Source organism: Calypte anna, chromosome 3 (genome assembly GCF_003957555.1).
Source record: "Calypte anna isolate BGI_N300 chromosome 3, bCalAnn1_v1.p, whole genome shotgun sequence".
Taxonomy (NCBI): domain Eukaryota; kingdom Metazoa; phylum Chordata; class Aves; order Apodiformes; family Trochilidae; genus Calypte; species Calypte anna.
Genome location: NC_044246.1, coordinates 39,943,304 through 39,965,714, shown reverse-complemented (window position 1 = coordinate 39,965,714; position 22,411 = coordinate 39,943,304). Strand labels below are relative to the sequence as shown.

At 46.0% G+C, this 22,411-nt stretch overlaps 1 protein-coding gene across 4 annotated transcripts in view; it reads left to right on the top strand.

Annotated features, from left to right (window-relative positions):
• The window catches only part of SERTAD2 (SERTA domain containing 2), an 80,551-nt gene extending 58,908 nt beyond the window's left edge, over positions 1–21,643 (top strand). Inside the window, exons 1-2 of one of the 4 annotated variants that reach the window (XR_003987371.1) lie at positions 2,231–2,556; positions 9,702–10,046. Coding sequence is in view for 3 of the 4 variants with exons in the window: in XM_030447731.1 (XP_030303591.1) it covers positions 19,845–20,789 (945 nt within the window). In the remaining variant the exon portion in view is untranslated. Of the gene's footprint in view, positions 1–2,230; positions 2,557–9,701; positions 10,047–19,840 lie in introns of those variants that run through there. The other 3 variants (XM_030447729.1, XM_030447730.1, XM_030447731.1) reach the window with 3 other exon arrangements.
• The last annotated feature ends 768 nt before the right edge of the window (positions 21,644–22,411 follow it).

Genomic DNA, 22,411 nt, shown 5'->3' with positions numbered 1-22,411 from the left:
GTCCCTCCGCAACGGAGCCGCTGCTGTAGGCAAAAAGTGTGGGAAGGAGCTGTACTCGTATCGATTCATACCGTGACCTGTGCTCAGCTGAGAGTGCTTCTCAAGTGTGGATGCAGGTTGTACTAGTTGTGTTCGGAGGAACAGCCTGAGCTACAGCGTGACTATAAACTGCTGCCAAGAAAGGCCCAGGGGAGTTACAGTAGGAAGCAGAAGGGCGGTGACACTTCTCTTATGCTAGTGTAAAATTGGAGCAACCTAACAAAGTCAAAAGCGTTCAAAACACACAAAACGGACTTAGGCTTTTTACTGCCCAGTGTAACATGGCAAGATCAGGGCCATGAGTATCAAACTGGACCCCAGCTGCTTGTTTAGCAAATACATGTGGTTCTGCCCATGGTGCCGGTGATAGCGTGCACACACCCAGGCATGGGGACTGTAAACCTGCTGTGGACTTTGAGCCCCATAAGGCAGGCACTGCTCAGCTGGGTGCATCCACTGGGGGATTACGCAAGGCCAGATCCTGCCATTTGACAAACCCAGTGTGAAGGAGGCCTGGAAATTTGGTGGATCTGGCATGCAAAAAAACCCCAACAAAACAGTTGAAAAATGTACAAAATATTCTGGCTGGGTTTTGAGTGGTCTCCAAACCAAAGCCCTCCAAACATGTAGAAACCAATCCATTCATGCCATAAAGAAAATGATGCTTTTCCTTTTATTTAATATTTTTATTATTATTATTGTTATTATTGCAATTTCAAGAAGAGGCCTGTTTTCTTGAGTGAGAGAACCAAATATCAGTGCCAGGCTGCTGGAAAGTGGCCAGCCAGGGGAAATTCTGGTTTTAATTTTTGCCAGCTCCTAAGCAATTTGCAAGTCATTCGTCAAAATTCAGTAAACAGTTTGTGAACTGCTTCATGGATCTGGGTCAGGGCTACCTCTGTGCCACAAGCCATGGATGAGAGAGTGGGAATCTCCTCCAAGGAATGGCCGGTAGCAGAAGTGGAAGGGGAAAGGTGTGCTGAGGCCTCCAGAGCTCTTTCTTCCCATTTAACAACTTCAGCAGAGTATTATCAAAAATTCCAGTCTTGGTGTTTAAACCTCAATTAGATGGGGTCTTTTCAATTATGATGTTAAGAAGCTATAAAATCATCACTTAATTTCCTTCCATTTTGGCAGACTCACTTTTTTTAATTGGTTTGTTGTTGGTTTTCTTTCCATTGAGGATTTTTGACAGAATTTCCAGGCTAAAGAAATCTTCCCTCTAAAAGTATACTTTTCCTTTTTTGGTTTTCTAGCTGAAAATTGAACTTAAATTTCTAACAATCCCATCAGCTTGATTGATCACAAATCATTACAGACCATTTTGAGTGTAATACCTGAACGAGTCGTGATATTAATGACTAATAATCGCCTTTATGTTAGGTCTTAAAGCTTTATTGTCCCTAAGTACAACCGGTTTAGTTAAACATGAAAGGCCGGAATGATCCGAGATGCCACCGGAGCTGCAGCCAGAACTGTGAGGTGTTTTGAGTCGCCTTTTACAGCGCCGGCTGGGATTTCGGTCCCTTTCGAAACACAGTCATGGAGGTAACTTTAAAAAATCGTCTTCTTTCCAGACAGAGCCTGGGGCCGAGCTCTGTCCCCCCTTCCCCAAAGTCTTCGAGCATCTCTGTTTGGCCTCTCTCTTTTCTTTTTTTTTTTTCCTTCGTTGGTGTCTGTACAGCCCAAATTAGCAGCGAGGATCCCATGGAGGGGGGGGGGACACCGCGGCTCCCAGGTGATGTCTCAGGGCAAGGGGCGGCCGGCGGTGCTCCGGCTTTCCTCCAGTCGCCCACCCCCAACTCTGCCGGGAGCTGAGCGCGGGGGGGAAGGACCGGGACGACCCGGTGTCCATCCCTGCGGGGGAGCCGAGCTGGCCAGGGGCAGCCGAGCCTTCGTCCCCCGGCCGGGTCCTGGCCGCCGGATAGCCGGGATACTTGTCATATTTGCGGTCGGGGCGCGTTGGCTCCCGCCTTTGTCCCGGCGCGGGGCCCGGCGCTCCCCGGGGAAGCAGCGGCGGCCGCGCTGCGGGGGCTGCGCCGCCCGCCCCGGGCAGGGGACGGCGTGGGCAGAGCAGGAGCCGCGGAGCCGTGGGGGAGGAGCGGCGTGGGAGGACGGGGGTGGGGGGAGGAAGAGAAAGGGGGTGCTGGGGGGAGGGGGAGGAAGGCCGGGGCTGAGGCGGAGCTTTGACGCGGGCCAGAGGGCGAGGAGCTCGCCGGAGCCGCCCCTGTCGTCAGTGCTGGCGGCAAGTGCTGGAGCTGGGGCTGGTGCCTCCTCCCTCTCCTCCTCCTCCTCCATTGTATAATGCTGCGTGATCGCAGCCTCTGGGGCAGAGCGGAGGCTTAAATCCTCACGCCGCCTGCGCCTGCCTCCTCCTTCTCCTCCTCCTCCGCATCCCACCCGGCCCCTCCCCGGAGCGGCGAGGGAGCGACATATGGAGCTGCTCTAAGGCGAGAGTTTTGCGACCTCCCCCCCCCACCCCGTCCATGCGTTAGTTCTCAGGTGGAGCTGCATGTGGTGAGTGGGGCTGGGGGGCAGCGGCGTGGGGGGAGCGGAGGGGGCCGCGACAGCCACTTCGCCCACTCCCCCGCCCCGGCTTTGCGAGTCATCGGGGTTCGTTTTATCGCTACCTTTAAATTTGAGCCCGGCAGGAGAACCTCGGAGTGGGTGTCCTTCCCCTCTCCTCCGGGGGTGATCGTGCTGAGATGAGCAGGGGAGGGAGAGCGACGGAGTTGCTCTTCAAATACCTCTTCCTCGCCGTCGGTGCACGGTGATCCCTGTCCAGAGCAGGTGCGTGCGTGTAGTTGGGAATACACTTTTAATCGAGGCTGCTGTGCCGACCCCGATAGCGCGGGCGTTTGCTTCGTCCGACTTGAAGAAACCGGCTTTGCCCCGGTAAGTTCCCGTGTGCGCTGGGGAGCCCCTTGAGCCTCGCTCCCTGTTCCCCATAAGAGCGGGGACTTAAGGGTACCAGCCCTAGGAACGCGTGATGTAGTGCCAGGAGAGCGAAAAGGGCCTGGGGGGGGGACTTTCACTCCGCTGTAGCAAAGCTGACATATGGCTGGGCAGGACCCGGCTGGCTGGACCTTTCCAGGGGCTGATGTTAGGGCGGCAGCAGGGCAGGGGATTAGTGTGTCTTTTCCCTGAGCAATAGCGCACTTGGGTCTTCCTTGGGAGCACTACCAGCGGTGAAAAGCAGGCATCCGGGGGGCTTTTGTGGGCAGGCTGGTTCAATCTTTGGGAAGCAATGGCGAAAAACCTGTTTATTGGGATTTCCTTCAGGGTGGGGGAATGCTTGAAAAAAATCCTTTTGCGATGCCTCTTTCATTTACAGCGTTTCCTGCTTTGCTTATGTCAGTGTGTCAGGATCTGGAAAGAGAAGTTCTCCTTAAGCGTGAAAAAAAAAGAGTGCGGTTACCTGCTGCCTTTTTTTTTTTTTTTTTTTTTTTTTACATTTTGTGGAGCACAGCTGGAAAACCCAGGGCCACTTTTGTTGCAAATCTCTGGAGGAGTTCGTGTGCCGTCTCCCGGGACCCTTGGTGGCTGATTTACAGCTGTGGGTCAGCTGGCAGTGTAAAATAAAGCGAGTCTGCCCATTTCATCTCCACTGGGGGGGGGGTGGTTGTCAGCTCATTTACCCGAAGTTCAGTGCTGCAAACCATAGCTGTTGCGTGTGTTCGGACAAGTCCAAAGCTCTCCGGCTCGGGAAAGTCCAGGCTTTTTCAGCTATGCCCGGTGAAGTCAGCAGGGTGGCTCTCAGTGGGTACTAGGTTTGGCCACCGTAGATTATGCTGTTGCTCAAACAATGGTGGTAGAGGGCTTGGCTGCCCCCTAACATCAGCGTTATGCTTGTGTCTCTCCAATGGAGTAACCAGATTCCTATTTGTGTGAGTTAAAATGACGCTTCCTGTCTTTTTATTCTGATTTTTAAATTTTTTTTTAAGGATTCACCTGCACAAATGAAGGTGCCTGTGTCTTCTCACAAGGTACAAAATTGAGGGATGCCTCAGTTTCCATTTAAGTGCAAGGGAAACTTTCTGGTGGTAAAACAAACTGTAGAAATGAATTGCATTTTCTTAGAAGTTACTGCTGCTTGTACCTGTATTTCTTTAAGAAATTAAGCAGTTGACTAAGCAGGCTAAATTGAAACTAGCCCTTTCTGCTTGAAGTTAAAATGCATACATTTTTACATAATAAGATGGTATCTTTGGAATCTGATTTAACGTAGCGAGCTAGTGGTGGTGGTAGAGATAGCAGGAGGATTAGCAGTTTGTTCTGCCTGACAGGTATCTGAGAGCGTGTCCTAAGGAATACTTCCATTGTCCAGGCAAGTATTGCAGCATCTAACCTAACCTTTCTTGACTGATCTACTTCCATTTAAGTTGGTTAGCAAAAACCACCCACTCCTTTTCTGCAGGAACTGGATTGGACTGCTGTAGAATGAAGGTAGACTTTGTGCATATTAAAACATCGCTTTGATTTTTCTGTCAAGCTGATTTCTTTTTTTTTCTGAAGCTGATTAAAAACAAACAAAAAAGAAACTTGCTAGCCATAGGTGCTTCAGGTTCTCTCTGCAGATGAAACAGTCCTAAAGAGCATTAAATACGTCTGTAGGTACTGATTAGTTAAGAATTGTAATTGATTTCCTTTATACACCTGCTCTTTTTAATGAGAAAGATGAAATAATGACAGTTTCTCAGTGTTGTGGAATAATAATATAAATAATCCAGATGCTCAAACTGTCTGCCTGAGAGGCAACAAGGAGTTTGAGATAATGTCCTAATATCAAGGAAAACCTCACATTTCATATTCTAAATTTTCTTTAGCTTCCACGAAGTACAACGGATCTTATGCAACATCTAGTTTGAAGGATTATGCTATCATTTACACAAGCTGCTTTTATTTTTCCAATAAATAATTCATAGGAAAAAAAAAAATTTTTTTAGGTACTCTTGACTTTTTTCACACTGATATAAAACACTCCTGGCACAGTTCATCTCCAGCAATGCTAGCACTAGACAGGTGATCCAAAATACTTGTGACTATTTTTGCTTTTATGTAACATCTTAAACTGTAATCTGTCAAGCAAGGAGAATGCAGTGCTTTGAAAGTGTGAGTAGTCTTCTGGTGATCTACTTTTTTGTAAAGGCTGGGTAGCAAGAGAGACACCTTTTTTTAACTCAGCTTTATATGTGTAACTGGCTCGGGAGGAGACAGCTCCAGTTGCAGCGATTCCTTAGCACGCACACAAATCAGTGCCAGAAATGGCAGCTTTCAGCTCCTAAGTCCAAAGATCAGGAGTGTTCCAGAGGAGAGAGCAAGGTCCAGCTTAAATGTAAGCAGGTTGGCAGTAAGCACAGATCTTCAGCATAGATGAATCTCTTGCTAATTAATGGTTTGTAAAAAATTGAATTTGCCAATCCGAGAACAGGACTCTTCAGGGGAGGGGGGGGATACAATTGCATGTTTTGTGCCACTTGCTTTATTTCAAAACTTTAATCTTGTCAGAGAAAGGGTGCTGTATGAAGTGCTTGTTTTCAGTAAATGGGGAGAGACCCCTCAAACATGTGTTGATTTTTAATTCTTTTATAAACAAAGTTTAAAATTTTTGTGTTGCTGTAGTTGAGGCTTCAGGTTTGTTCAGCATTACCAGTGCAAACACTGTAACAAAAATAAGATGACAGTGCTGCTGTTCAGCACAGTGGGGGAAAGCTAGCCCTGTAAATGCAGTGCTAACTCTGCTGTTGGGAAGTTCTGCACTGTATTCAGCTGAAGTTGAGCAAAACAGGTCCCAAAGCAAATGTGTTTCTGGGATGTTGTGGAATAACGAGGCCTGTACGTCCTTGTCTGTAACAGCAGCCATCACCCTTACCTTCATCTGCGTGGGGTATTCAGCTGTGGTGTCACTGTGCAGAAAAGAAACTGCACAAGCAGCCTTTGCTTCACTGATGGCTACGAATGAAAGTGTCAGATGCTCAGTGTCATTACAAAGTGGCCGGGGGGAGCTGTGGAGACAAACTGGACCTGCAGCTGGGAGATTGCTCTGGCACAAAGGGGAATTCCTGGGTGGTGAAGAGCTGATTTGAGGGGCATTTCCAAGGGAGAACAGGGCCCGTCTCCAGGGGCAGTGGGCAGCTGGGTGGTAGAGCCACATTTGTCTTCAGAAATGACTGTAAGTCGTGAAAAGGAGCAAGATGGCTTGAAAGGACCAAAGAAATTGTCAAGTCACCAGAGAGCAAGTTTTGGTTTTCACGAGTCGCTCCTTTGAGGGAGGAGGCTGAGCTGTCTCAAGTGAGACAGCAGCCACCACCACATCAGAGTGACTGTGGATTCAGACTGCTGCAGTGATATTAAAACCATGCTCACAGTCCTGCATTAGGCAGGTTCAGACCATTGTTCTTCCAGCTATGGGGATGGGTTTGGTACTCTGTAAAACTGTAGGTGATGCCATGTAACATCTGAAGTCCCCACCTATATAATGTCATCAGTGTTTTGGGGAGCAGTGGGCTTAAAGGGGAATTTCTCACTAATATCACTCTGGAATTGAGTTTTAAGTGGTGTTGAATGACATGAGTCTCAGTCTGTGTAATTATCAGAAACCAAAGCCTGTTTACTTTGCTTTCACACTAGTAAGATGTATTGGATTTCATCTGACAGCTTCTGCTTCCAGTGAAGTTAGACTAAAAATTGTATTCTGAATATAGTAGAATACAAAGAGGAAAGTGCAAGTACATGTTGTTTTCTTTTTATTTTTAAAACCGTAGAGGAAAGTGCAAGTACATGTTGTTTTCTTTATTTTTAAAACCGAGTGGAATATATGGAAGTAGAAGTTCCCTTTTCAAAGGAACCCTGAATTGGTGGAGAGGTCTAAACTCACCCCAAAACTTTCTCAGGTGATCTGCAATGAATAAAACTGTTTTCTTGATCCCAGGTCTTAAATTCTCCCAGGAAACCCTTGTGCTGTTTGAGCCATGCTCACCTTTAATGGAAATAAAATTCACAGCTCTTGTCTTACAGTTTCTTCTAGTAGCTGGTAACATTAGTGTTTTTAAAACTCCTGTTGTGCCAGGCAGGCAATGAAGTTGAGTGAACTGCACTATAGAAAGAACCACCCATGACTGGAGGTAAACTATGCGGATATATGTTGGGGTGGAGGTTGAAAGGAGCGTGGAGGGCATATTTGAAGCAGACTGTGCAACTGCTACAGCAGGTCTGACTAGTTTGAGATGCCTTAAGGCAGCTTTGTCTTAACTTCAGGTAGCTGCAAAATGAAGTTTTAAAACCTAATTCAGAAATACATCACCATCTTCCGGTGCCTCCACAAACTCTTTACTTTTCACGTGTTTTTACAGGCAGTCTTTCACCCTTGGAAGAAGTGTTTAATAGATAAACACACTCGTGTATGCATATAGTTTGAATGTTTTTAAAATACCCATTTCATCAAGATAGGAGACTGGCGTTCATGCACAAACCACAGTGTTTTTTTAAACAGTGGCAACTTTTTTGCTTTGTTATTGCTCTGTGTGTCTGTAATGTGTGCGCACAGGAGAGAGAAGCCACGCTTTTTAAGCAATTTTTTTTTTTAATAGCCCTGATTTGTTGCCAGTCAGTTCTTGTGCCTTTGCCTGTCACTGTCGTAGGAGGAGAGACTTGTACTTTATTAGTCTGTGCTGCAGTTGGAGGGATTTTCTACCAGGACTATTTCCATGCTGGCTGTCCCAGGGGTACAATAACCTGCTTAGGATTACCCTCCTGTGATCTAGCTCACCAATCTCCCTTGCCCTCCTACTCCATCTGTTTGGCCAAAGTGGTTCTTCTAAACAACACTCCCCTTTCCTCCCCTAACTTAAGTATTCCAGAAATAACTTGCGAATGAATAGGAGAGTGAGTATATTTTCTGTGTGTGTAGTGTTCGGTGTAAAGCTTCCTCTTGGTGCCCTGCCTTCCTGTAGCTGGCAGTGGAACATGTGTGATACATACGTGTTTCTGATGGAGGTTTTTTCCTAATTGTGGGGAAAGTCAGTGTAATACTGTCTTGGGTGAGGTGGATGGGTTGTGCCTGACTGAATGTGAAATGAAACTTAGGACCATTTAGTTTCAGTTTCCTTGATCTCTTCTGTATTTTCCACTCCTGTTTCCAGATTTAGTTTGTGGTTAAGTTTGTTTGTTCTGTGTTAATTGACCTGTACTAAGCATGCTTTGAAATATGGGCTCGATACATATCTTGTTAAAATACATCATTAAAAAGGTGTCTTATAAATTATTTAAATCAGTTATTTGAGAATGTTTAAATTTCTAAATGCAAATTACATGGATTCTGTAGTGGCTGTTAAAGAGTTACTTTGGTATAACAATTTTTATTATCAAATCAAGCGGGGTGCCATGGAAAATGGGATCTTTTTGTCTCTAATTTGTAGCCTGTTGCAGATTGTGAAGCCTGGCCAGAATTCCCTTTATCAGTTCTCAGGAGGTTTCTCCATTGGATGTAAAAACACATGCTGGATTTCAACAAATGCAAGAGCTTTAGCACACCGGACTGAAAGGCCAACAATTATCATCTTGTCTAACATCACTTAACACCGTCTTAGCAAACTTTTATGTCAAACTTTAACTACTTTTTTTTTCTTGTTTGTTTTCACTGGTGTTAGAGAAATGTCCAAGAGCTTTTCCACCTCTTTAAGAGAAACCAGGGGTTGAGTGGGTGCTTTTTTTTCACAGAGAATACTTGTTTGTAGAGCCGAGTTTCTTTCATTTAAGCAAAAATGTTGAAAACTACTCGTATGCCTTGTAGCTGCTTTAAAAAATGCCAGGGAAACACCTTTCTCTTCTCCTCTTTTAACTCTCAGTAGCGAGAAAATGGTTAGCAAATAAAACCTGCAGGCCAGAAACTAAAATGACTTGTCATTGCTAGGATGTATGTTGCATTTTGCAGTAAATATTTCTTCAGGTTTTTGTTTTGTTTGGGTTTTTCTCCCCCCCGCCCCGCCCCCCCCCTGCCATTTGCTGCATTTCAGTTTGACTGTGATAATTTATTCAACACTGTTTTCAGAGCAATAACCTACTTTTAGGCAAACCATTCAGTTCTTTCCACAGTAGTGTGAGTATTTTATTTCCCCCATGTGTTTATTAAGGGTCTTCTACAAGGGGGAAAAACAAGGTATCTTTGGGGAAAAGATGCTACGATACGCTTGAAAGCCAGGGCTCAATCCAAGTAATTATATATAAGTGAGAAAAAACTCTTATTATACACAAAGGGGTCTCGTCTCTCTTGGATGCACGCACAATTCTCATTAACCTTTGTAGGAATTACACAAATCCAGTGAAGATGGGCCTGCAATACACAGTCCCTACGTACACTAAAAATATCAGCTAGGCCGGAGCGTGCCTGTGCCAATAGAGATGTCTTGTACAATTGAAGACAATGTTACTGTAATCTATTGTTCAGAGCAATGTTGCCAGGGAGGAGGGATGTATAGCCAGTCTTGCTATTTCATCATGCTCCCTTAGAGTCTTACCCAGGAGCATCTTGTCATTACAGGCATGTAATTTTAGCAGTGAAAAGGGAGCGTGTGTTTGCTGGCCTGTGCCACTTTCTGGTGGCCGTGCTACCTCTCGCAGATTGTTTTGAATTTAATTTACAAGTAAGGTGCTCTTTTCTTTAGCCAGTGCTCTCGCTGTACTGATGCCTGCTGGCTCTGCAGTGGGAAGAAATGGAAGGCAGTCAGCCCTCGGCAGAATTGGGCCCTGAAGCAGTACACAGCCCTCTTAATTGCTGCTGCTCCACCACTTGAAGAGATTACGGCTCTGGTTCTCCCAGCACGGGGCTGTTTGCACCGGCTCCAACGTTGCTCCTTGCCCACTGGTGGGGAGATTTCATCGTGACGTGGTCCCTCCTGTGGGACCAGCACCTCCTGCTCTCGTGCAAGGAGGCCCAGAGTTTGTGAGAAGAAACCGTGATGTGGAGCAGGGGAAGCTTTTTGGCTGATCCTGGGGAAGCTTGTGTGTAGAAGCCCTCACATACTTTTCTGGTGACAACAAGCAGAGCCTGCTGAATAATCAGCTAATCACACAGTAAAGTCAGAGGATCTGGCTTAGTGCTGTGCCTTGTTTTATTTACTGCAGCTCTGATTTCCTACAACTGATGCCCAGGTGTGTAACACAGCTCCCAGTCCCTGAGCTTTTGATACTGGCAGCAGCATTGCTCAGCCTCTGTGTACGCAGCACAGGATAATTTGATTTGTGCTTGGCAGGCCTGGCTGCTTCCTTAATGCACCCTGGTGGAGACCCGAATTTCAGAATAACCTCTGCCCCAGCAGCTCTTTGGGGTGGGTGGGTGGGTCTGTGGGGCACCGAGTCTCAGCCAAGCTGATCTCTGGTCAGGAGGCTCCTCCGTAGTGGCACGGGCAATGCTGTGAGTAGATGGTGCTTGCAGCCATCCTGGGGAAGGATGTAAAGAGGATTTAACACAGAGGTGACCCGAGGAGAGGGCAGCTTTGCCATCTCACTGAAAATACCTCTTCCTGCAGTGACTAACCCTAACGAAACAGCTTCTGTTGTGGGAAGAGGGGGAAAATCCTCTGCCCTGCTCAAAGCAGGTACTGTTGAGGTTGGTGGTCAGCGGGGCTGTGCCTGCACCAGGCTTGTCAAGGGCTGAGGCAGCATTAGCAATCGTAGGAAAATGATGAAACTTAACAAGAAAAAAAGGGCAGGCTGGGGTCTTGTTTGCATCTGCTGGGTGCTGTTGCAAGGATGCTGATGGGAAGTCCTGTCTGAATCACAACATGTGAGAATTGACATTCTGGCTGTGTGAGACGTTTGCGATAGGTTTGGACTGCCCAGCAGAAGTCATTTCTGTTCTTTTTTTTCCCGAGTGCCTTCCTGCACATGAACAAAACTTCTTTTGAATAAATGTTTTCCAGCCCCATGTATGTTCCAAAGCTATATCCCTCCTCTTGCTTTGTACTGTGAAGTTGCTCAGAGCTTTTGCTCTTGACTTTAGCCTGGCAGCCAGTTTGAAATACACCTACCTAGCTTTCCATGCACAGAACCTGTGCTGTCTTGTTCAGCTTCTAATTCTGCCAGGGCAGTCTTTAATGGTTTAACAAGTTAACAAGGGCTCGTCTGATTTAGAGTTGCATTGCATTCTGCTACCCTGATAGAATTCCTAATATTATAAACACCCTTAATAACATGGCTATAATCTAGAAAACCTGCTCTCCTTTTTCCAAACAATTACTTAATGAGGCTGTAATTTATTCTAGGCGGTATTTATTGGAGCCCATTCCAGCTTTATCAGACGTGGCTCTGTTTGGTGTGTTAAGTCAAAAAACATTAAAACTGCTCCCTTGCTTCCAAGGGAACATGTTACATTTAGCAAACTGACAGCATTAGAAACTGTTTCCAATTTAATAGAAGCATATGTTTCCTGCAAGACTTAACACACTCGAGTCGGAGATTGCCTTAGTCTGTGGCTTTGCCTTTTTTTAGCCTGGTTAAAGAGGAGCTGGAGGCTGAAGGCAGGAGTGGATTTTGTAGCTGTGCTTTCGGTTCTTGCGCTCGCTTTTAGTTTTCAGAGAGCCTTCTCACCGGGCTTTGATGGGCTGCAAGTTTAAGAAAGTACCAAGAAAGTCGTGTGGGCGGCGCAGGGAGAGCTCTCACTGAAAACGCAGTTTCTGATCATTAAGGAGCAGCAAGAGCTTGCTTTGCCCTCTGGGCCTCAAATAGTACAGTATGCAACAAGGGAGAGCAGGCAAGGCACGAGGATGGAAACAGTAGGATCAGATTACAGTTTCAAAATATCGCTGGAACACGTTGGCTGGTGTTACACTATTGACTGGCTTTATAATTGCATTGCTTATTTGCTGGGGAAGGCTTCACCTTACTTTGTGATTAACGTGGACGCCTCTTGGGGGACCTGGGGGCTCCTCCAGCCTCTGGGTACCGAAGTCAAGACCCACGAGAGCTGCGTGACTTCAGATGCTCCTCAGGTGACAGTCTCAGCTTCCTCTGACATCTCCTGTCTGCCAGGAGGTTTCCTCGACTGGTCCCTGGCTAATACCTGCTTAGAGTAGTCTGCAAAAGTCATCCATTGTGGTTTTCCTTCCTACTTCAATTTTAGCTTGAGACTAGAAAAGACCACTGTCACTTATCTTGCTAATTGCCCTCACTCCTGAGTGCCTGAAGTTGGGGGTAGGGCTAAGGCTGCATTTCTCTAGGGAGAGGGGCCTGCCTTTCTTGTTATATGCAGAAGGGGGGATGCTTCTTGCTGGGGTGCTGAGCAGCTTTGCTTGCCTCTCTGCTTCTTCTGGAAGAGCTGAGATTCACCCATCCACCACAGGAGATGGGAAAAGCTAGGTCCCTATAAAATACACATCAAAAATACCTGCTACTTACAGTTCCTGCTGGCACTGACAGCCTTTCAGCAAAAGCTTGCAGATGTAAAAACAATTCCCTGTACTCTCTGGAAGCACAGAGCTACCTAGGAGGACAATTTTTGATATAGCTCTAAAGGAAAGTTTTGTAAGTGTTTATTGAACCTCACTCGGTTTAAAAAAAAAACAACAACAAAACCAAAAAAACACCAATGAATAAACAAGATGGCCAGAGTTAATGTAAAATCTTAAGTGTCAGGGAAAACCAAATCTTGTAAATGGGGAATGTTTGAGCACTGAGTCTAGTGAGGACAGAAACCCCAGCACAGCTCCATTCACTGCACCTCTTGTCTGCAGCTGGGGGTTTTGTTTTCTAATTCATGGGGGATGTGAGACCCAATTCTTACCAGGCAGCAGTTGTCAGGAGTTCTTTCTAGCCAGGCAACATGGACACAGTACACTAAAACAACTAAAATCTGCATCAGATCCTGAGGGACAGCCTTGCAGAAAAAAAAAAAGAACCCCAAAAATAAAAACAACAACAAAACCAATCAACAAACAAAAAACCCAAAACAAAAAAGCAAACAAACAAAAAAAAACCACCCAACAACAACAAACCCCCCCCTACACTACCCCTCAGTGTACAACTTGCCAGCCAGCTGCAGCATATTGAACGTAGCTGAGTGTGGTACAAGCTGTACTAGCTCCCAGGGATGCTGCCGTGCCAGGATTTAAAGACCCTGGTGTCAACAGATGAAATCTTCAAGGAGGGATGATTTTCATCACACAGCTCTGAAAGTCTTCTGAAGTCATTTTGCTTATTTGCCCCAGTCCTGGAGTTAAACCTCGACACCTGGGCTGTTCAGCTTTCTTCCTTGTTTTTAGCAAGGCTGGGAGAGGGGGCCAGGTTTATACTGGCATTCCCCTCCACTGTTTTCCTTCCTTTCTAGCTTTGAATTGGAGGATGATTCCTGTGCTCTTGGAGAGTGGGCTGGCTCCCAGCTGCTGGGGAGGTTTGCTCTGCTTGCCCGGACCCTCCAGTTGAAGGAACATCATTTTGCCATGGGTGATCCCTGTGGTCATGTCCTGAGGCAGGGTCTTCCCGAGACGCAGCTGCTCTCCCCTCTCTCTCTCTCTCTGTGGTGTCCTTGTGGATGTGGAAATGGGGAGCAGGAGAGGGAGTTTTAACCTGTTTGCCTCCCTAGCTTTAGGGAACAGATGCTTTGAAGTCGTGGGGACTGGTTACAAGTTCAGGTGGTCCCTCGGCTGGATCTGGCAGCCCTGAAATGCCTTGTGCAGCTCAGCCTGCTCTGCTGGTTCAGAGGGATCGAGCCTCGTCTTACCAGTTGAACCAGTTGGCACAAAAGGCCTTTTTTATTTTGGGTCCTCCAGCTATCTATGCCAATCCTGATCCCTGCTGAAGTCAGTAACAAACACTCATTGATACCGTTGGGCCAGGATACAGCCAATGAAGCCCTCAAGGATGAGGACTGAGGGATGGAGGAGAGGAAAATAATATTTCATGCACCAGAAGCAACACAGAAAGTGCTTCCATAATTTTACTGGATAAAGTAGCTGAGAAACCCCAGTGAGGTTCATTTACACCTGAGGTCTGGGAAACTTTGTTTTGGGAGTGAAAAATGCAAATCCATTTCCATCTTTGTGGTTCAAGGGGCTTTTATAGGAGGGGCTTTTGTAAATTTTTTTCTGCGCATCTATGTGTGAAGTAATGTTTTAATTCTCTCAACTTGCCTTTTTTTTCTCTCTCTCTCTTTTTTATTTTTTGTAATTTTTTCACTCCCTGCTGTTCTAATTACCCAAGATTTCAGAAAGCAACTGGTCCAGTTATTGCCCATGCCCCTGCTGTCACATTTCTTTGGGCTGGAATGGGGTTGCCTGCGGACTCTGGGGTTTGGTGCTTTTACCTTTTTGGGCAAGGTGGTGTTTGTTCCAAAGGTGAACCCATTGTATTAAGCTGTTCATCCTCTAGCCCAGCTGATAGGTTGGTATAAATACATGAGTGGCAATGTGACTTCTTAAAGATCCTTCTCCATCTCCCTGTTAGTGTTTAGTTCCTCTTTCTGTGTTTCCTTCCTGTCTGCCTTGATGAGCAGGGAGGGACTAGTGGGTTGTAGAATCGATTTCCAAGAAAAGCCCTCAGTCTTGAGAGACATTTCAAACTAAACTGTTAAAAGACTTTGAGAATTAACATTAAAGGGTATTTTTATTATTGGTGTGATAACCCAATCACTCATTCCCCTCCATTTTCATACGTCCAGTACTACCCTATTCCAAATGCCCAATTATTAAAAGAAAATAGTCCAGCAGTGACAAGGTATAACATCCTAAGTACAATCAATAAATACTTCTCTCACGATGTGCACGTACCTCTGTCCTCTGGAGAGCAAAGGATTCGTCACTAAGTGGGCTCAGAGACATAGTCAGGCATTGCATAAGCTTTTCTGTGTTTAATCGATGATGGTTGACTCCAGAGAACCACCCGCTGATTATCTCTTCTACTGAGCTCCAACTGCTTTTTTTCCAGCTCATTCTGAAGAGCATGCAGAGCTAATAAAAAGAAGCTAGATGAAATGCAAATGAAAAAAAAAAAAATATATATTACTTTTGTTTTTCAATTAAGAAAAGCCATCTCCCAAACAATGCTAGGGTTTCTCTGTCTCATAGGTGTGTGCAATCACCTTAAGTGGGCAGAAAAGAAAGTTGAATCTTTCTCAGTAACAGTGGTTCAGCTTTGGGTCTGGGTCTTCCAGAGCTGGAGCCAACTAGTGGATAATATTGGGGAAGATCTCCAAGACACTCCTGGATAAATAGTTTTTCCATTGTTTTCCTCTAGTTTTCTGCTTCCTTAGACCCTAAGAAACACTGAAAAGTAACTTGAATACCAAAACCCTGCAACACCCTTTATTAAAACAGCAACAACAAAGCGACATCCCATCTCAACCTTTCAATGCTTGGCCCCAGAATTATGTTTGCTGGCAGATGGGTGGAAATGAAGCAGGAATACATCTGGCTGGGATTGGTGCTCAGCCAAAATAGATGCACAAAAGACCCTCCATGGATGTGACCCTTTGTCACTGCTTGTCCAGTCTTGCATTTTGGTGGGTTGCTGTTGTCTGGCTGTTGCCACTATGGCCATATGACTTGGTAGGACAACTCTGACACTTGGGAGGGTGTGGGTCCCAAGTGTCTCATTCTGCACTCATCTTTGGCCAACCCAATCTCTAAGTTTGGCATTTTCATTTTCCCAGCAGGAGCTTTGACTGGAAAGGCTAGGAGCAAAGTTTTTGAGATTTGATTTCAGATCAAATACTGACATTGTTCGGCTTGTTTTTTTACTTTTTTTATTTCTCATGTTGTTCAGTATCTTAAGACATACAGCATTGATCTCTTTAATATAGGCATGAAACTTTTTGTTGAAGGAAGGAAGAGATGGTTTCAACTCTAAAGAACAAACAGGCAACATTGTTTTAAGCTCTGGTGGTCAAAAACTGAAAAATTTATGGAGATCCAGAGAAAGCCTTGCAAACCCAAAAGCATGTCTAGTTTTTGTCTAAAAAGATACCACTGTCTTGCTTTGCTTAGGATGAATAAAATTATTTGTGGAAACTGGAGAAAAATGCTTTTACAATTCTCACTTGCTTGCTAGGGGAGAACAGAATAAAATAAAATGTTATACAGCTGAGACTAGTGGTGTTCATTTGAGCACCCTGTTTGAGGGGAATCATACCCTCTTGCTTAGACTGGCATCCTGCTTTAATGGCTAAGCCCCCTCCAGAGAGCATTTCTGGGGAAAAGGAAACTGAAAGCTGTGCTGAAAAGGTGAAATTGGGAATTGCCTGATCAATTTTCTCTTTTAAAAGGACCCACTCTGAACCAAGCTATGTGAGGATCAAGTGAGATGTGAAAGCTTGACAGTCATGCATACAGGAAACCTTGAATCATTTCTAAGCTTCCTGGAAAATGACGTAGTAAGGTTATAGTTGTGTTTACTATGATAATCCCGTAGCTCTTACTGATCAGCTTAAAAAAAGTCTTAACTACCAGCACCTCAGTCTTGGATGCAAATGGGCTCAGTTGGGTTCATTGGAAATGCTTGCCCATGTCTCCTGACAATGGTAATTAATAACTGAGTGGGGGGAACAGAGCATGGCCACACAAATGGTCTGTTTTCTTTATCCTGGGGAAAGAGGTTTGCTTTGTGCAGTGAATATTTTTATATATTCCTGGCAGTGTTTGACAAGCTTCAAAACTCTCCTCATCCCCAAGCCATTTAAAAATTTCTCATTTAAATAGAGCATTGTGGAAGGAGCATGAGTATGTCTTTAAGACAGAGCCTGTCTTTTTTTCTGGGGGAGGAGATAGTAGGAAGAGACAGAAGGCTTCCAGCTCTCCTCCTAGCCCGTCACTGCTTTGAAACCATGCTGGAATTGGGCAGGGGTTTCCATTCTTGCTAGCTCAGTCCTCCCTTTTTTTTTTGCCCTGTCCAAAGTGTAAGGAAGTTTGTCTGTCATGAACATTTGAACAGGAAAGCCCCCCTCTCACACCCCAAGCCCACGTGCACAGCTCTGGAGTAGTCCATGGAAATGACACTAGGGAGCAGAGAAAAACCAGACTTAGGCAGTAGTGCTAAATTTCAGAGGTTTTGTTCACCCGAGATTCCAGGCGCGGGGATCGCTGGTAGCTGGCCAAGGAGCTTGGATGGCAGCCTACCCGTTCCTCAGCTCTCTCCCTCCCCCCTCTGCCTTTCTTTTTTTAATTGCATAATATGCTAGAAAATGATCTGGATTTGGGACTTATTTTTAACCAGAGGAGGCTCACTTCACCCAATCTGATTTTGGATTTAACATCCAGCAAACACTTCCTGAAGCTCTTTTCTTTTTGCATTGAAACCCTGACTTCTTTCGCCCCCCCCCCCCTCTTCACAAGGACTCTTTGCTTTTAAATGTTTTTCAGACATTCTTGGGGATGTTTGCAAGTCCTTAGCTACTGCAGGGCCAGTGTGTGATGATCAAATGGGTATTAGATCTGCCTGGTGCAGTCATTTTGCAGGCGTGGATCCCGTTGGGGGAAGTAGGAATTATACTCAAATAAGGAAGGCAAGTTTTGTCTCCTAGACGATATCTAGGCAATAGCTGCATAATAAAGCTTGTATGAGGGGAGTCAGGTTTTGGGGTTAAAAAATCTGTTTACATGCTTGTTTCAGCTTCTCTCTGGGTGGTGGAAAGCATCTTTTTTTTTCTTTTTTCCTTTTAAAAGGCAGAAATCTTCATGCCATTCTGTTAGTGTTCTGTGAAATGGACGAAGGGATGAAGACAGGGCTTTCTGTGAGCCTACTAAAAAGGGCAGCTGGGTTGGTGCTCCAGCACCTCACCGTGCTACCCAGGAAAATGAGAGGAAAGCAAAACATTTGCCCTGAGATGTGGAAGCAGGTGGAGCACAGGGTGCTCCTTTGCAACGCCTGCAGTCCTACCTCACCTCCTCAGGACTTTCTCTTGGCTGATTTGATGCAGCCCATGGGACAGGCAAGTGAAGTTTAGTGACAGCCTCTGCTCATTCTAGCTTGAGATATGATAAAACAGCTTGTTTGGTAAGCTGGGTTCATGCGGGTAGTGGGGGAGAGAGTCAGAGGGAACTTGCCATCTCACAAGCACTGCAAGAAGCGCCTGTCACAGGGACCGTGCTGTTTCACCCAAGTAATCTTGGATTTTTCTTTAAACTAAACCCTGGCTACACTATGAAATGGGTGATGGTGTGAGGCAGAGGGTTTCTGACCCTAACACTCTCCACTTTCAGGCACATAACATAAGGTCATGCCTGTCAAAGCACAGTGGTTCCTTCATTCCTCTGTGTTTGGGGGGATCTTCATGTCACAAAAATAATGGTGATAAAATGAGGCTGGGACTGTGCTGTATAGAGGAGCGTTCCCAGGTGCTCTGAAGCACCCTGGAAGAGACAGCATTGGGGAATGAACTGCCCTACTTACTCTTAGCTCAGAAATGATTTATGATGCAGGGCAAGTTTGGTAAAATTCCCTTTGTTTTTTTCTTCAAAATCTGCCATCTGACCAGGAGAAAAGCACGTGCGTTTATGCTGATTTTTTGTTCTTTAGAAAGCTGTACGGCATTCTTTTGTTCTCAAATGAAACCTGACATGGACGTAGCCCTGAGTGGGGGACACGCTTTGATGGGGGAGAAGTGAAGACAAATGGTGCATCTGGAGCCATGCATCCTTGCTTTGGTGCAGAAGCTATTCTGCCTGTGGCTAGCAAGCCTTAAAGGCTTACTGGAGGAAGCAAAGGTTGCTGGTGTTGCCAGGCAGAAGCTGTGAAGATTTCCAGTGCTGCCATGTGAAAAGCTCCTGTGCCCAGAAGAGCCGGGCAGGGGGTGAGAGTGCAGCCCACCCCAGCCCCGGGTCAGAGCTTAGGTGGGGACACAGCACATCCCTTGACTGCAAGAGACGTCCCCCCACCTGGGCCCAGAGTATGGGACTGGGGGTGCTCCCTAGGGGCCTGGCTCCAGGAGGGGTATGCTCAGCACTTCAGGAGGCATTAAACCCCTTCAAAGCTGTCTGGGGCAGATGGCTCTGTCCTCAAACTGGGACGCTGGCACCATTGGAACTGAAGGGCCTGGCTGCAGCAGTCCCAGAGTGCAGTGCAGAGAATGGTCTTGGGGATTAGAATAAGAGACATGACAGATCATCTTCCTCATCTGCAATTTATCTAATTCTGAGTGTAATTACAGGATTTCCTGCTCTAGTAGTTTAGCCCTTACGCGATCAGTTAAACAAACCCACGAGGTCAGATATGCGTATCTCCTGGTGTCTGAAGGATTGACTCTCCTGACTTCACTGGGAAGGTTTCTCTCAGCATACCATTGCTTGAGCCTCACTCGTCTCCTCCCCCCCACCACATGAACACACTTCTAAATAAAAGGGAAATTCATTGTAAGAGCCTCGGTGTGTTATGTTTGTATTCCCAGGCCTAGCACTGCACCAGTCAGGAAATTTAAAAGTTAACATTCAGTAGAGTGTGTGTAGCTTGTGCACCTGTGTACAGATATTTGGGGACCATACGCTTAACATATGCAAAAGGCAGATTTGCTGCCAAGTGCGCAAGGGCTTGATTTTATAGATGCTCTTTGGATTCCTGCTTGGAATTTACCAGCGTGGTTGTGCTTAAACATGATGGACCAGAGCTCGGTGTTAAGGAGGCTTCTGCTTCCTCCTCGCGCCACTGTGGGCGGCAAGCGAGTTATTTTTGTGGACAGATTTCCACTTGTGACTCTCGGGGGCAAGCGAGGAGCAGCCAGGCTGCCCACACCACCTGCCCCAAGGGAGTAGGTGGGCTGGGGTATTGGTTCTGGTGGCTTCAAGCTTTGGTGCCTTCATCGGTCTCTTCTTTTTCCTTTCAGATATATGTTGGGGAAAGGAGGAAAGCGGAAGTTTGACGAGCATGAAGATGGGTTGGAAGGCAAAGTGGTGTCTCCTACTGACGGTCCCTCTAAGGTGTCTTACACCTTACAGCGTCAGACTATCTTCAACATTTCCCTTATGAAACTTTATAACCACAGGCCATTAACCGAGCCGAGCTTGCAAAAGACAGTTTTAATTAACAACATGTTGAGGCGAATCCAGGAAGAACTCAAGCAAGAAGGCAGCTTGAGGCCCATGTTCATGACCGCTTCACAGCCCGCCGACCCTCTCAGCGACAACTTCCGCGAGGCCCCGCCAGCCTTCAGCCACCTCTCCTCCCAGCCCCTTCTCCCCACAGACTTGGTAAGCACTACGCCCCTGGAGTCTTGCCTCACCCCAGCCTCTTTGCTCGAGGACGACACTTTTTGCACTTCCCCGACTGTCCAGCACGATGGTCCGACGAAACCGCCGCCTCCCGCTCTCCAACCAGTAAAGGACAGCTTCTCCTCAGCCTTGGACGAAATCGAGGAGCTTTGTCCAGCACCTACCTCCGCAGAGGCAGTAGCAGCCGAAACAGGAGCCGGTGACTCCAGAGACCACCCCAGCGAGTCCGGCGCTCAGAAGCCCGAGGGCCTCTCAGAGAGCAGAACGGCCGAATCGAAACTCATGGACTCCCTACCCGGCAACTTCGAGATAACAACTTCCACGGGTTTCCTCACAGACTTGACCCTGGATGATATCCTCTTTGCTGACATTGATACGTCCATGTATGATTTTGACCCCTGCACGTCTGCCACGGGGGCTGCTTCGAAAATGGCTCCTGTCTCGGCAGACGAGCTCCTAAAAACTCTTGCTCCGTACAGCAGTCAACCAGTAACTCCAAATCAGCCTTTCAAAATGGACCTCACAGAACTGGATCACATCATGGAGGTGCTTGTTGGGTCTTAAACTATAAAAATCTAGCAAATTTCCTTTTTTTTTTTTCTTTTTTTCTTTTATTCTTTTTTTTTTTCCTTTAAATTTTAAGTACCAGTATATACACTCAGTAGTATTTCCATAGTCCCTCCCACTGCCCGATTCACAGCACTGTGCATGCGTTCTTGCTTGCCTTTTTTGAAAAGAAAAGGATCACACTAGTTTTTTGCTTCAAGCAGAGTTGGAGTGCCTTCATCTATGTATGACCACTTCTAATGTATTTTTTTTTTAAAGTGGTTCCTCAAGAAAGACCGAATATCCTGGTATAGGGAAGAATATGTATTGTAGACAATGTTATGTTACTACAAAAAAGAAAAAAAAGAAAAAAAATTGTAAAAGCTAAGCACAAGGATTATGTTGGGGAAAGCTGTAAATTGCATGTGCATATTTGTCTATTTTTTCTATAAGTTTTATTGCAAGAGGTAAAAAATTTTATTATTTAGATAATCTCAATACCATTTTAGCCCTGTATAGGTTGACTTAGCAATTCAGCCTTTTGGAGGCATTAACCTGCTCCTCTTTAAGTGTCGCATTTACATGGCTGTTTAGAAACTGCTGCCCAAATTTATTTTCTATTTTTGTACAGATTCTGCAGTTTATGATATTGTTTTTTCTAAAAAACAAATGCTGTTTATACACACACAAAAAAAAATAGCTATTTTGATAGGATTTGCTCACATAGTTCCTGCATAATTCAGATGTACAAGAACCACTTGTACTTTTATACAGAGTTGTAATGTTTTATATGTGTATGGTGCAAAGAGAAAATTGGATCAAATAAGCCTGCAGTCGGTTTCCCTGAATGCAAAGAAAAAAAAAAAAAAAAAGTGCTTTAAGAAAGGGCTGGGAGCTGCTTCCGTAGGAGTTTCACAAGTGTTTGCTCCCTGCTGTACCCACTGCGCACTACTGTGATTCCTGAAACTTAGAGCCATGTCCTTTTCCAACACGTATGTGAAGCAGTTGGCAGGAAACAGTTGTGGAACTTCACCCCAAGAGGTCCCGAGCACCACGGCGGCTGCAGCCCCTGAGCCCCCCCACCCAGGGCCTCCATCCATCCCATGGGATGCAGAGCGCCTTAACACTGCGGCGGATCAAGCGTTTCCTCACCCGAAGCTCCTGGGAATGGTTTTGAGGGGGGAACATGCCCGTTGCCCACTGGAAGCCAACCTTTGGTGGCAACCTTCCTGCAACCTTCCTGACCGACAGGGTGCGGGTGTGACGGAGCAGAGCGGAGCGGGCAGAAGACTGGCGTTGGCAGCCTCCGCTCACCCTTTCTTGGAGCATTTCTCCTTCCCTCTCCCCACCTCACTGTGCTAAGTGCTGAAAAAGGCAACTTCAGTATTACTGCAGTGAAGCTCATCTCTTAACCTGCACTGGATGGACTTGCTTTAATATCCATTGCTGTTGAAACTGGAGCCAGTCGTCTGACATCACTTGGCATCTCGTATAGGGTTGGTTTCTTCTATCCAACTGCGTTACCTGCTTTACACTTTATAGACCCGTTTTACAACGAATATAGACACAGCTTTCTATGCATGGTCCTGTTCCCCGTAACACCTGAGAAGTCTTCTCATTACTGCACCAATAGCGTTTTG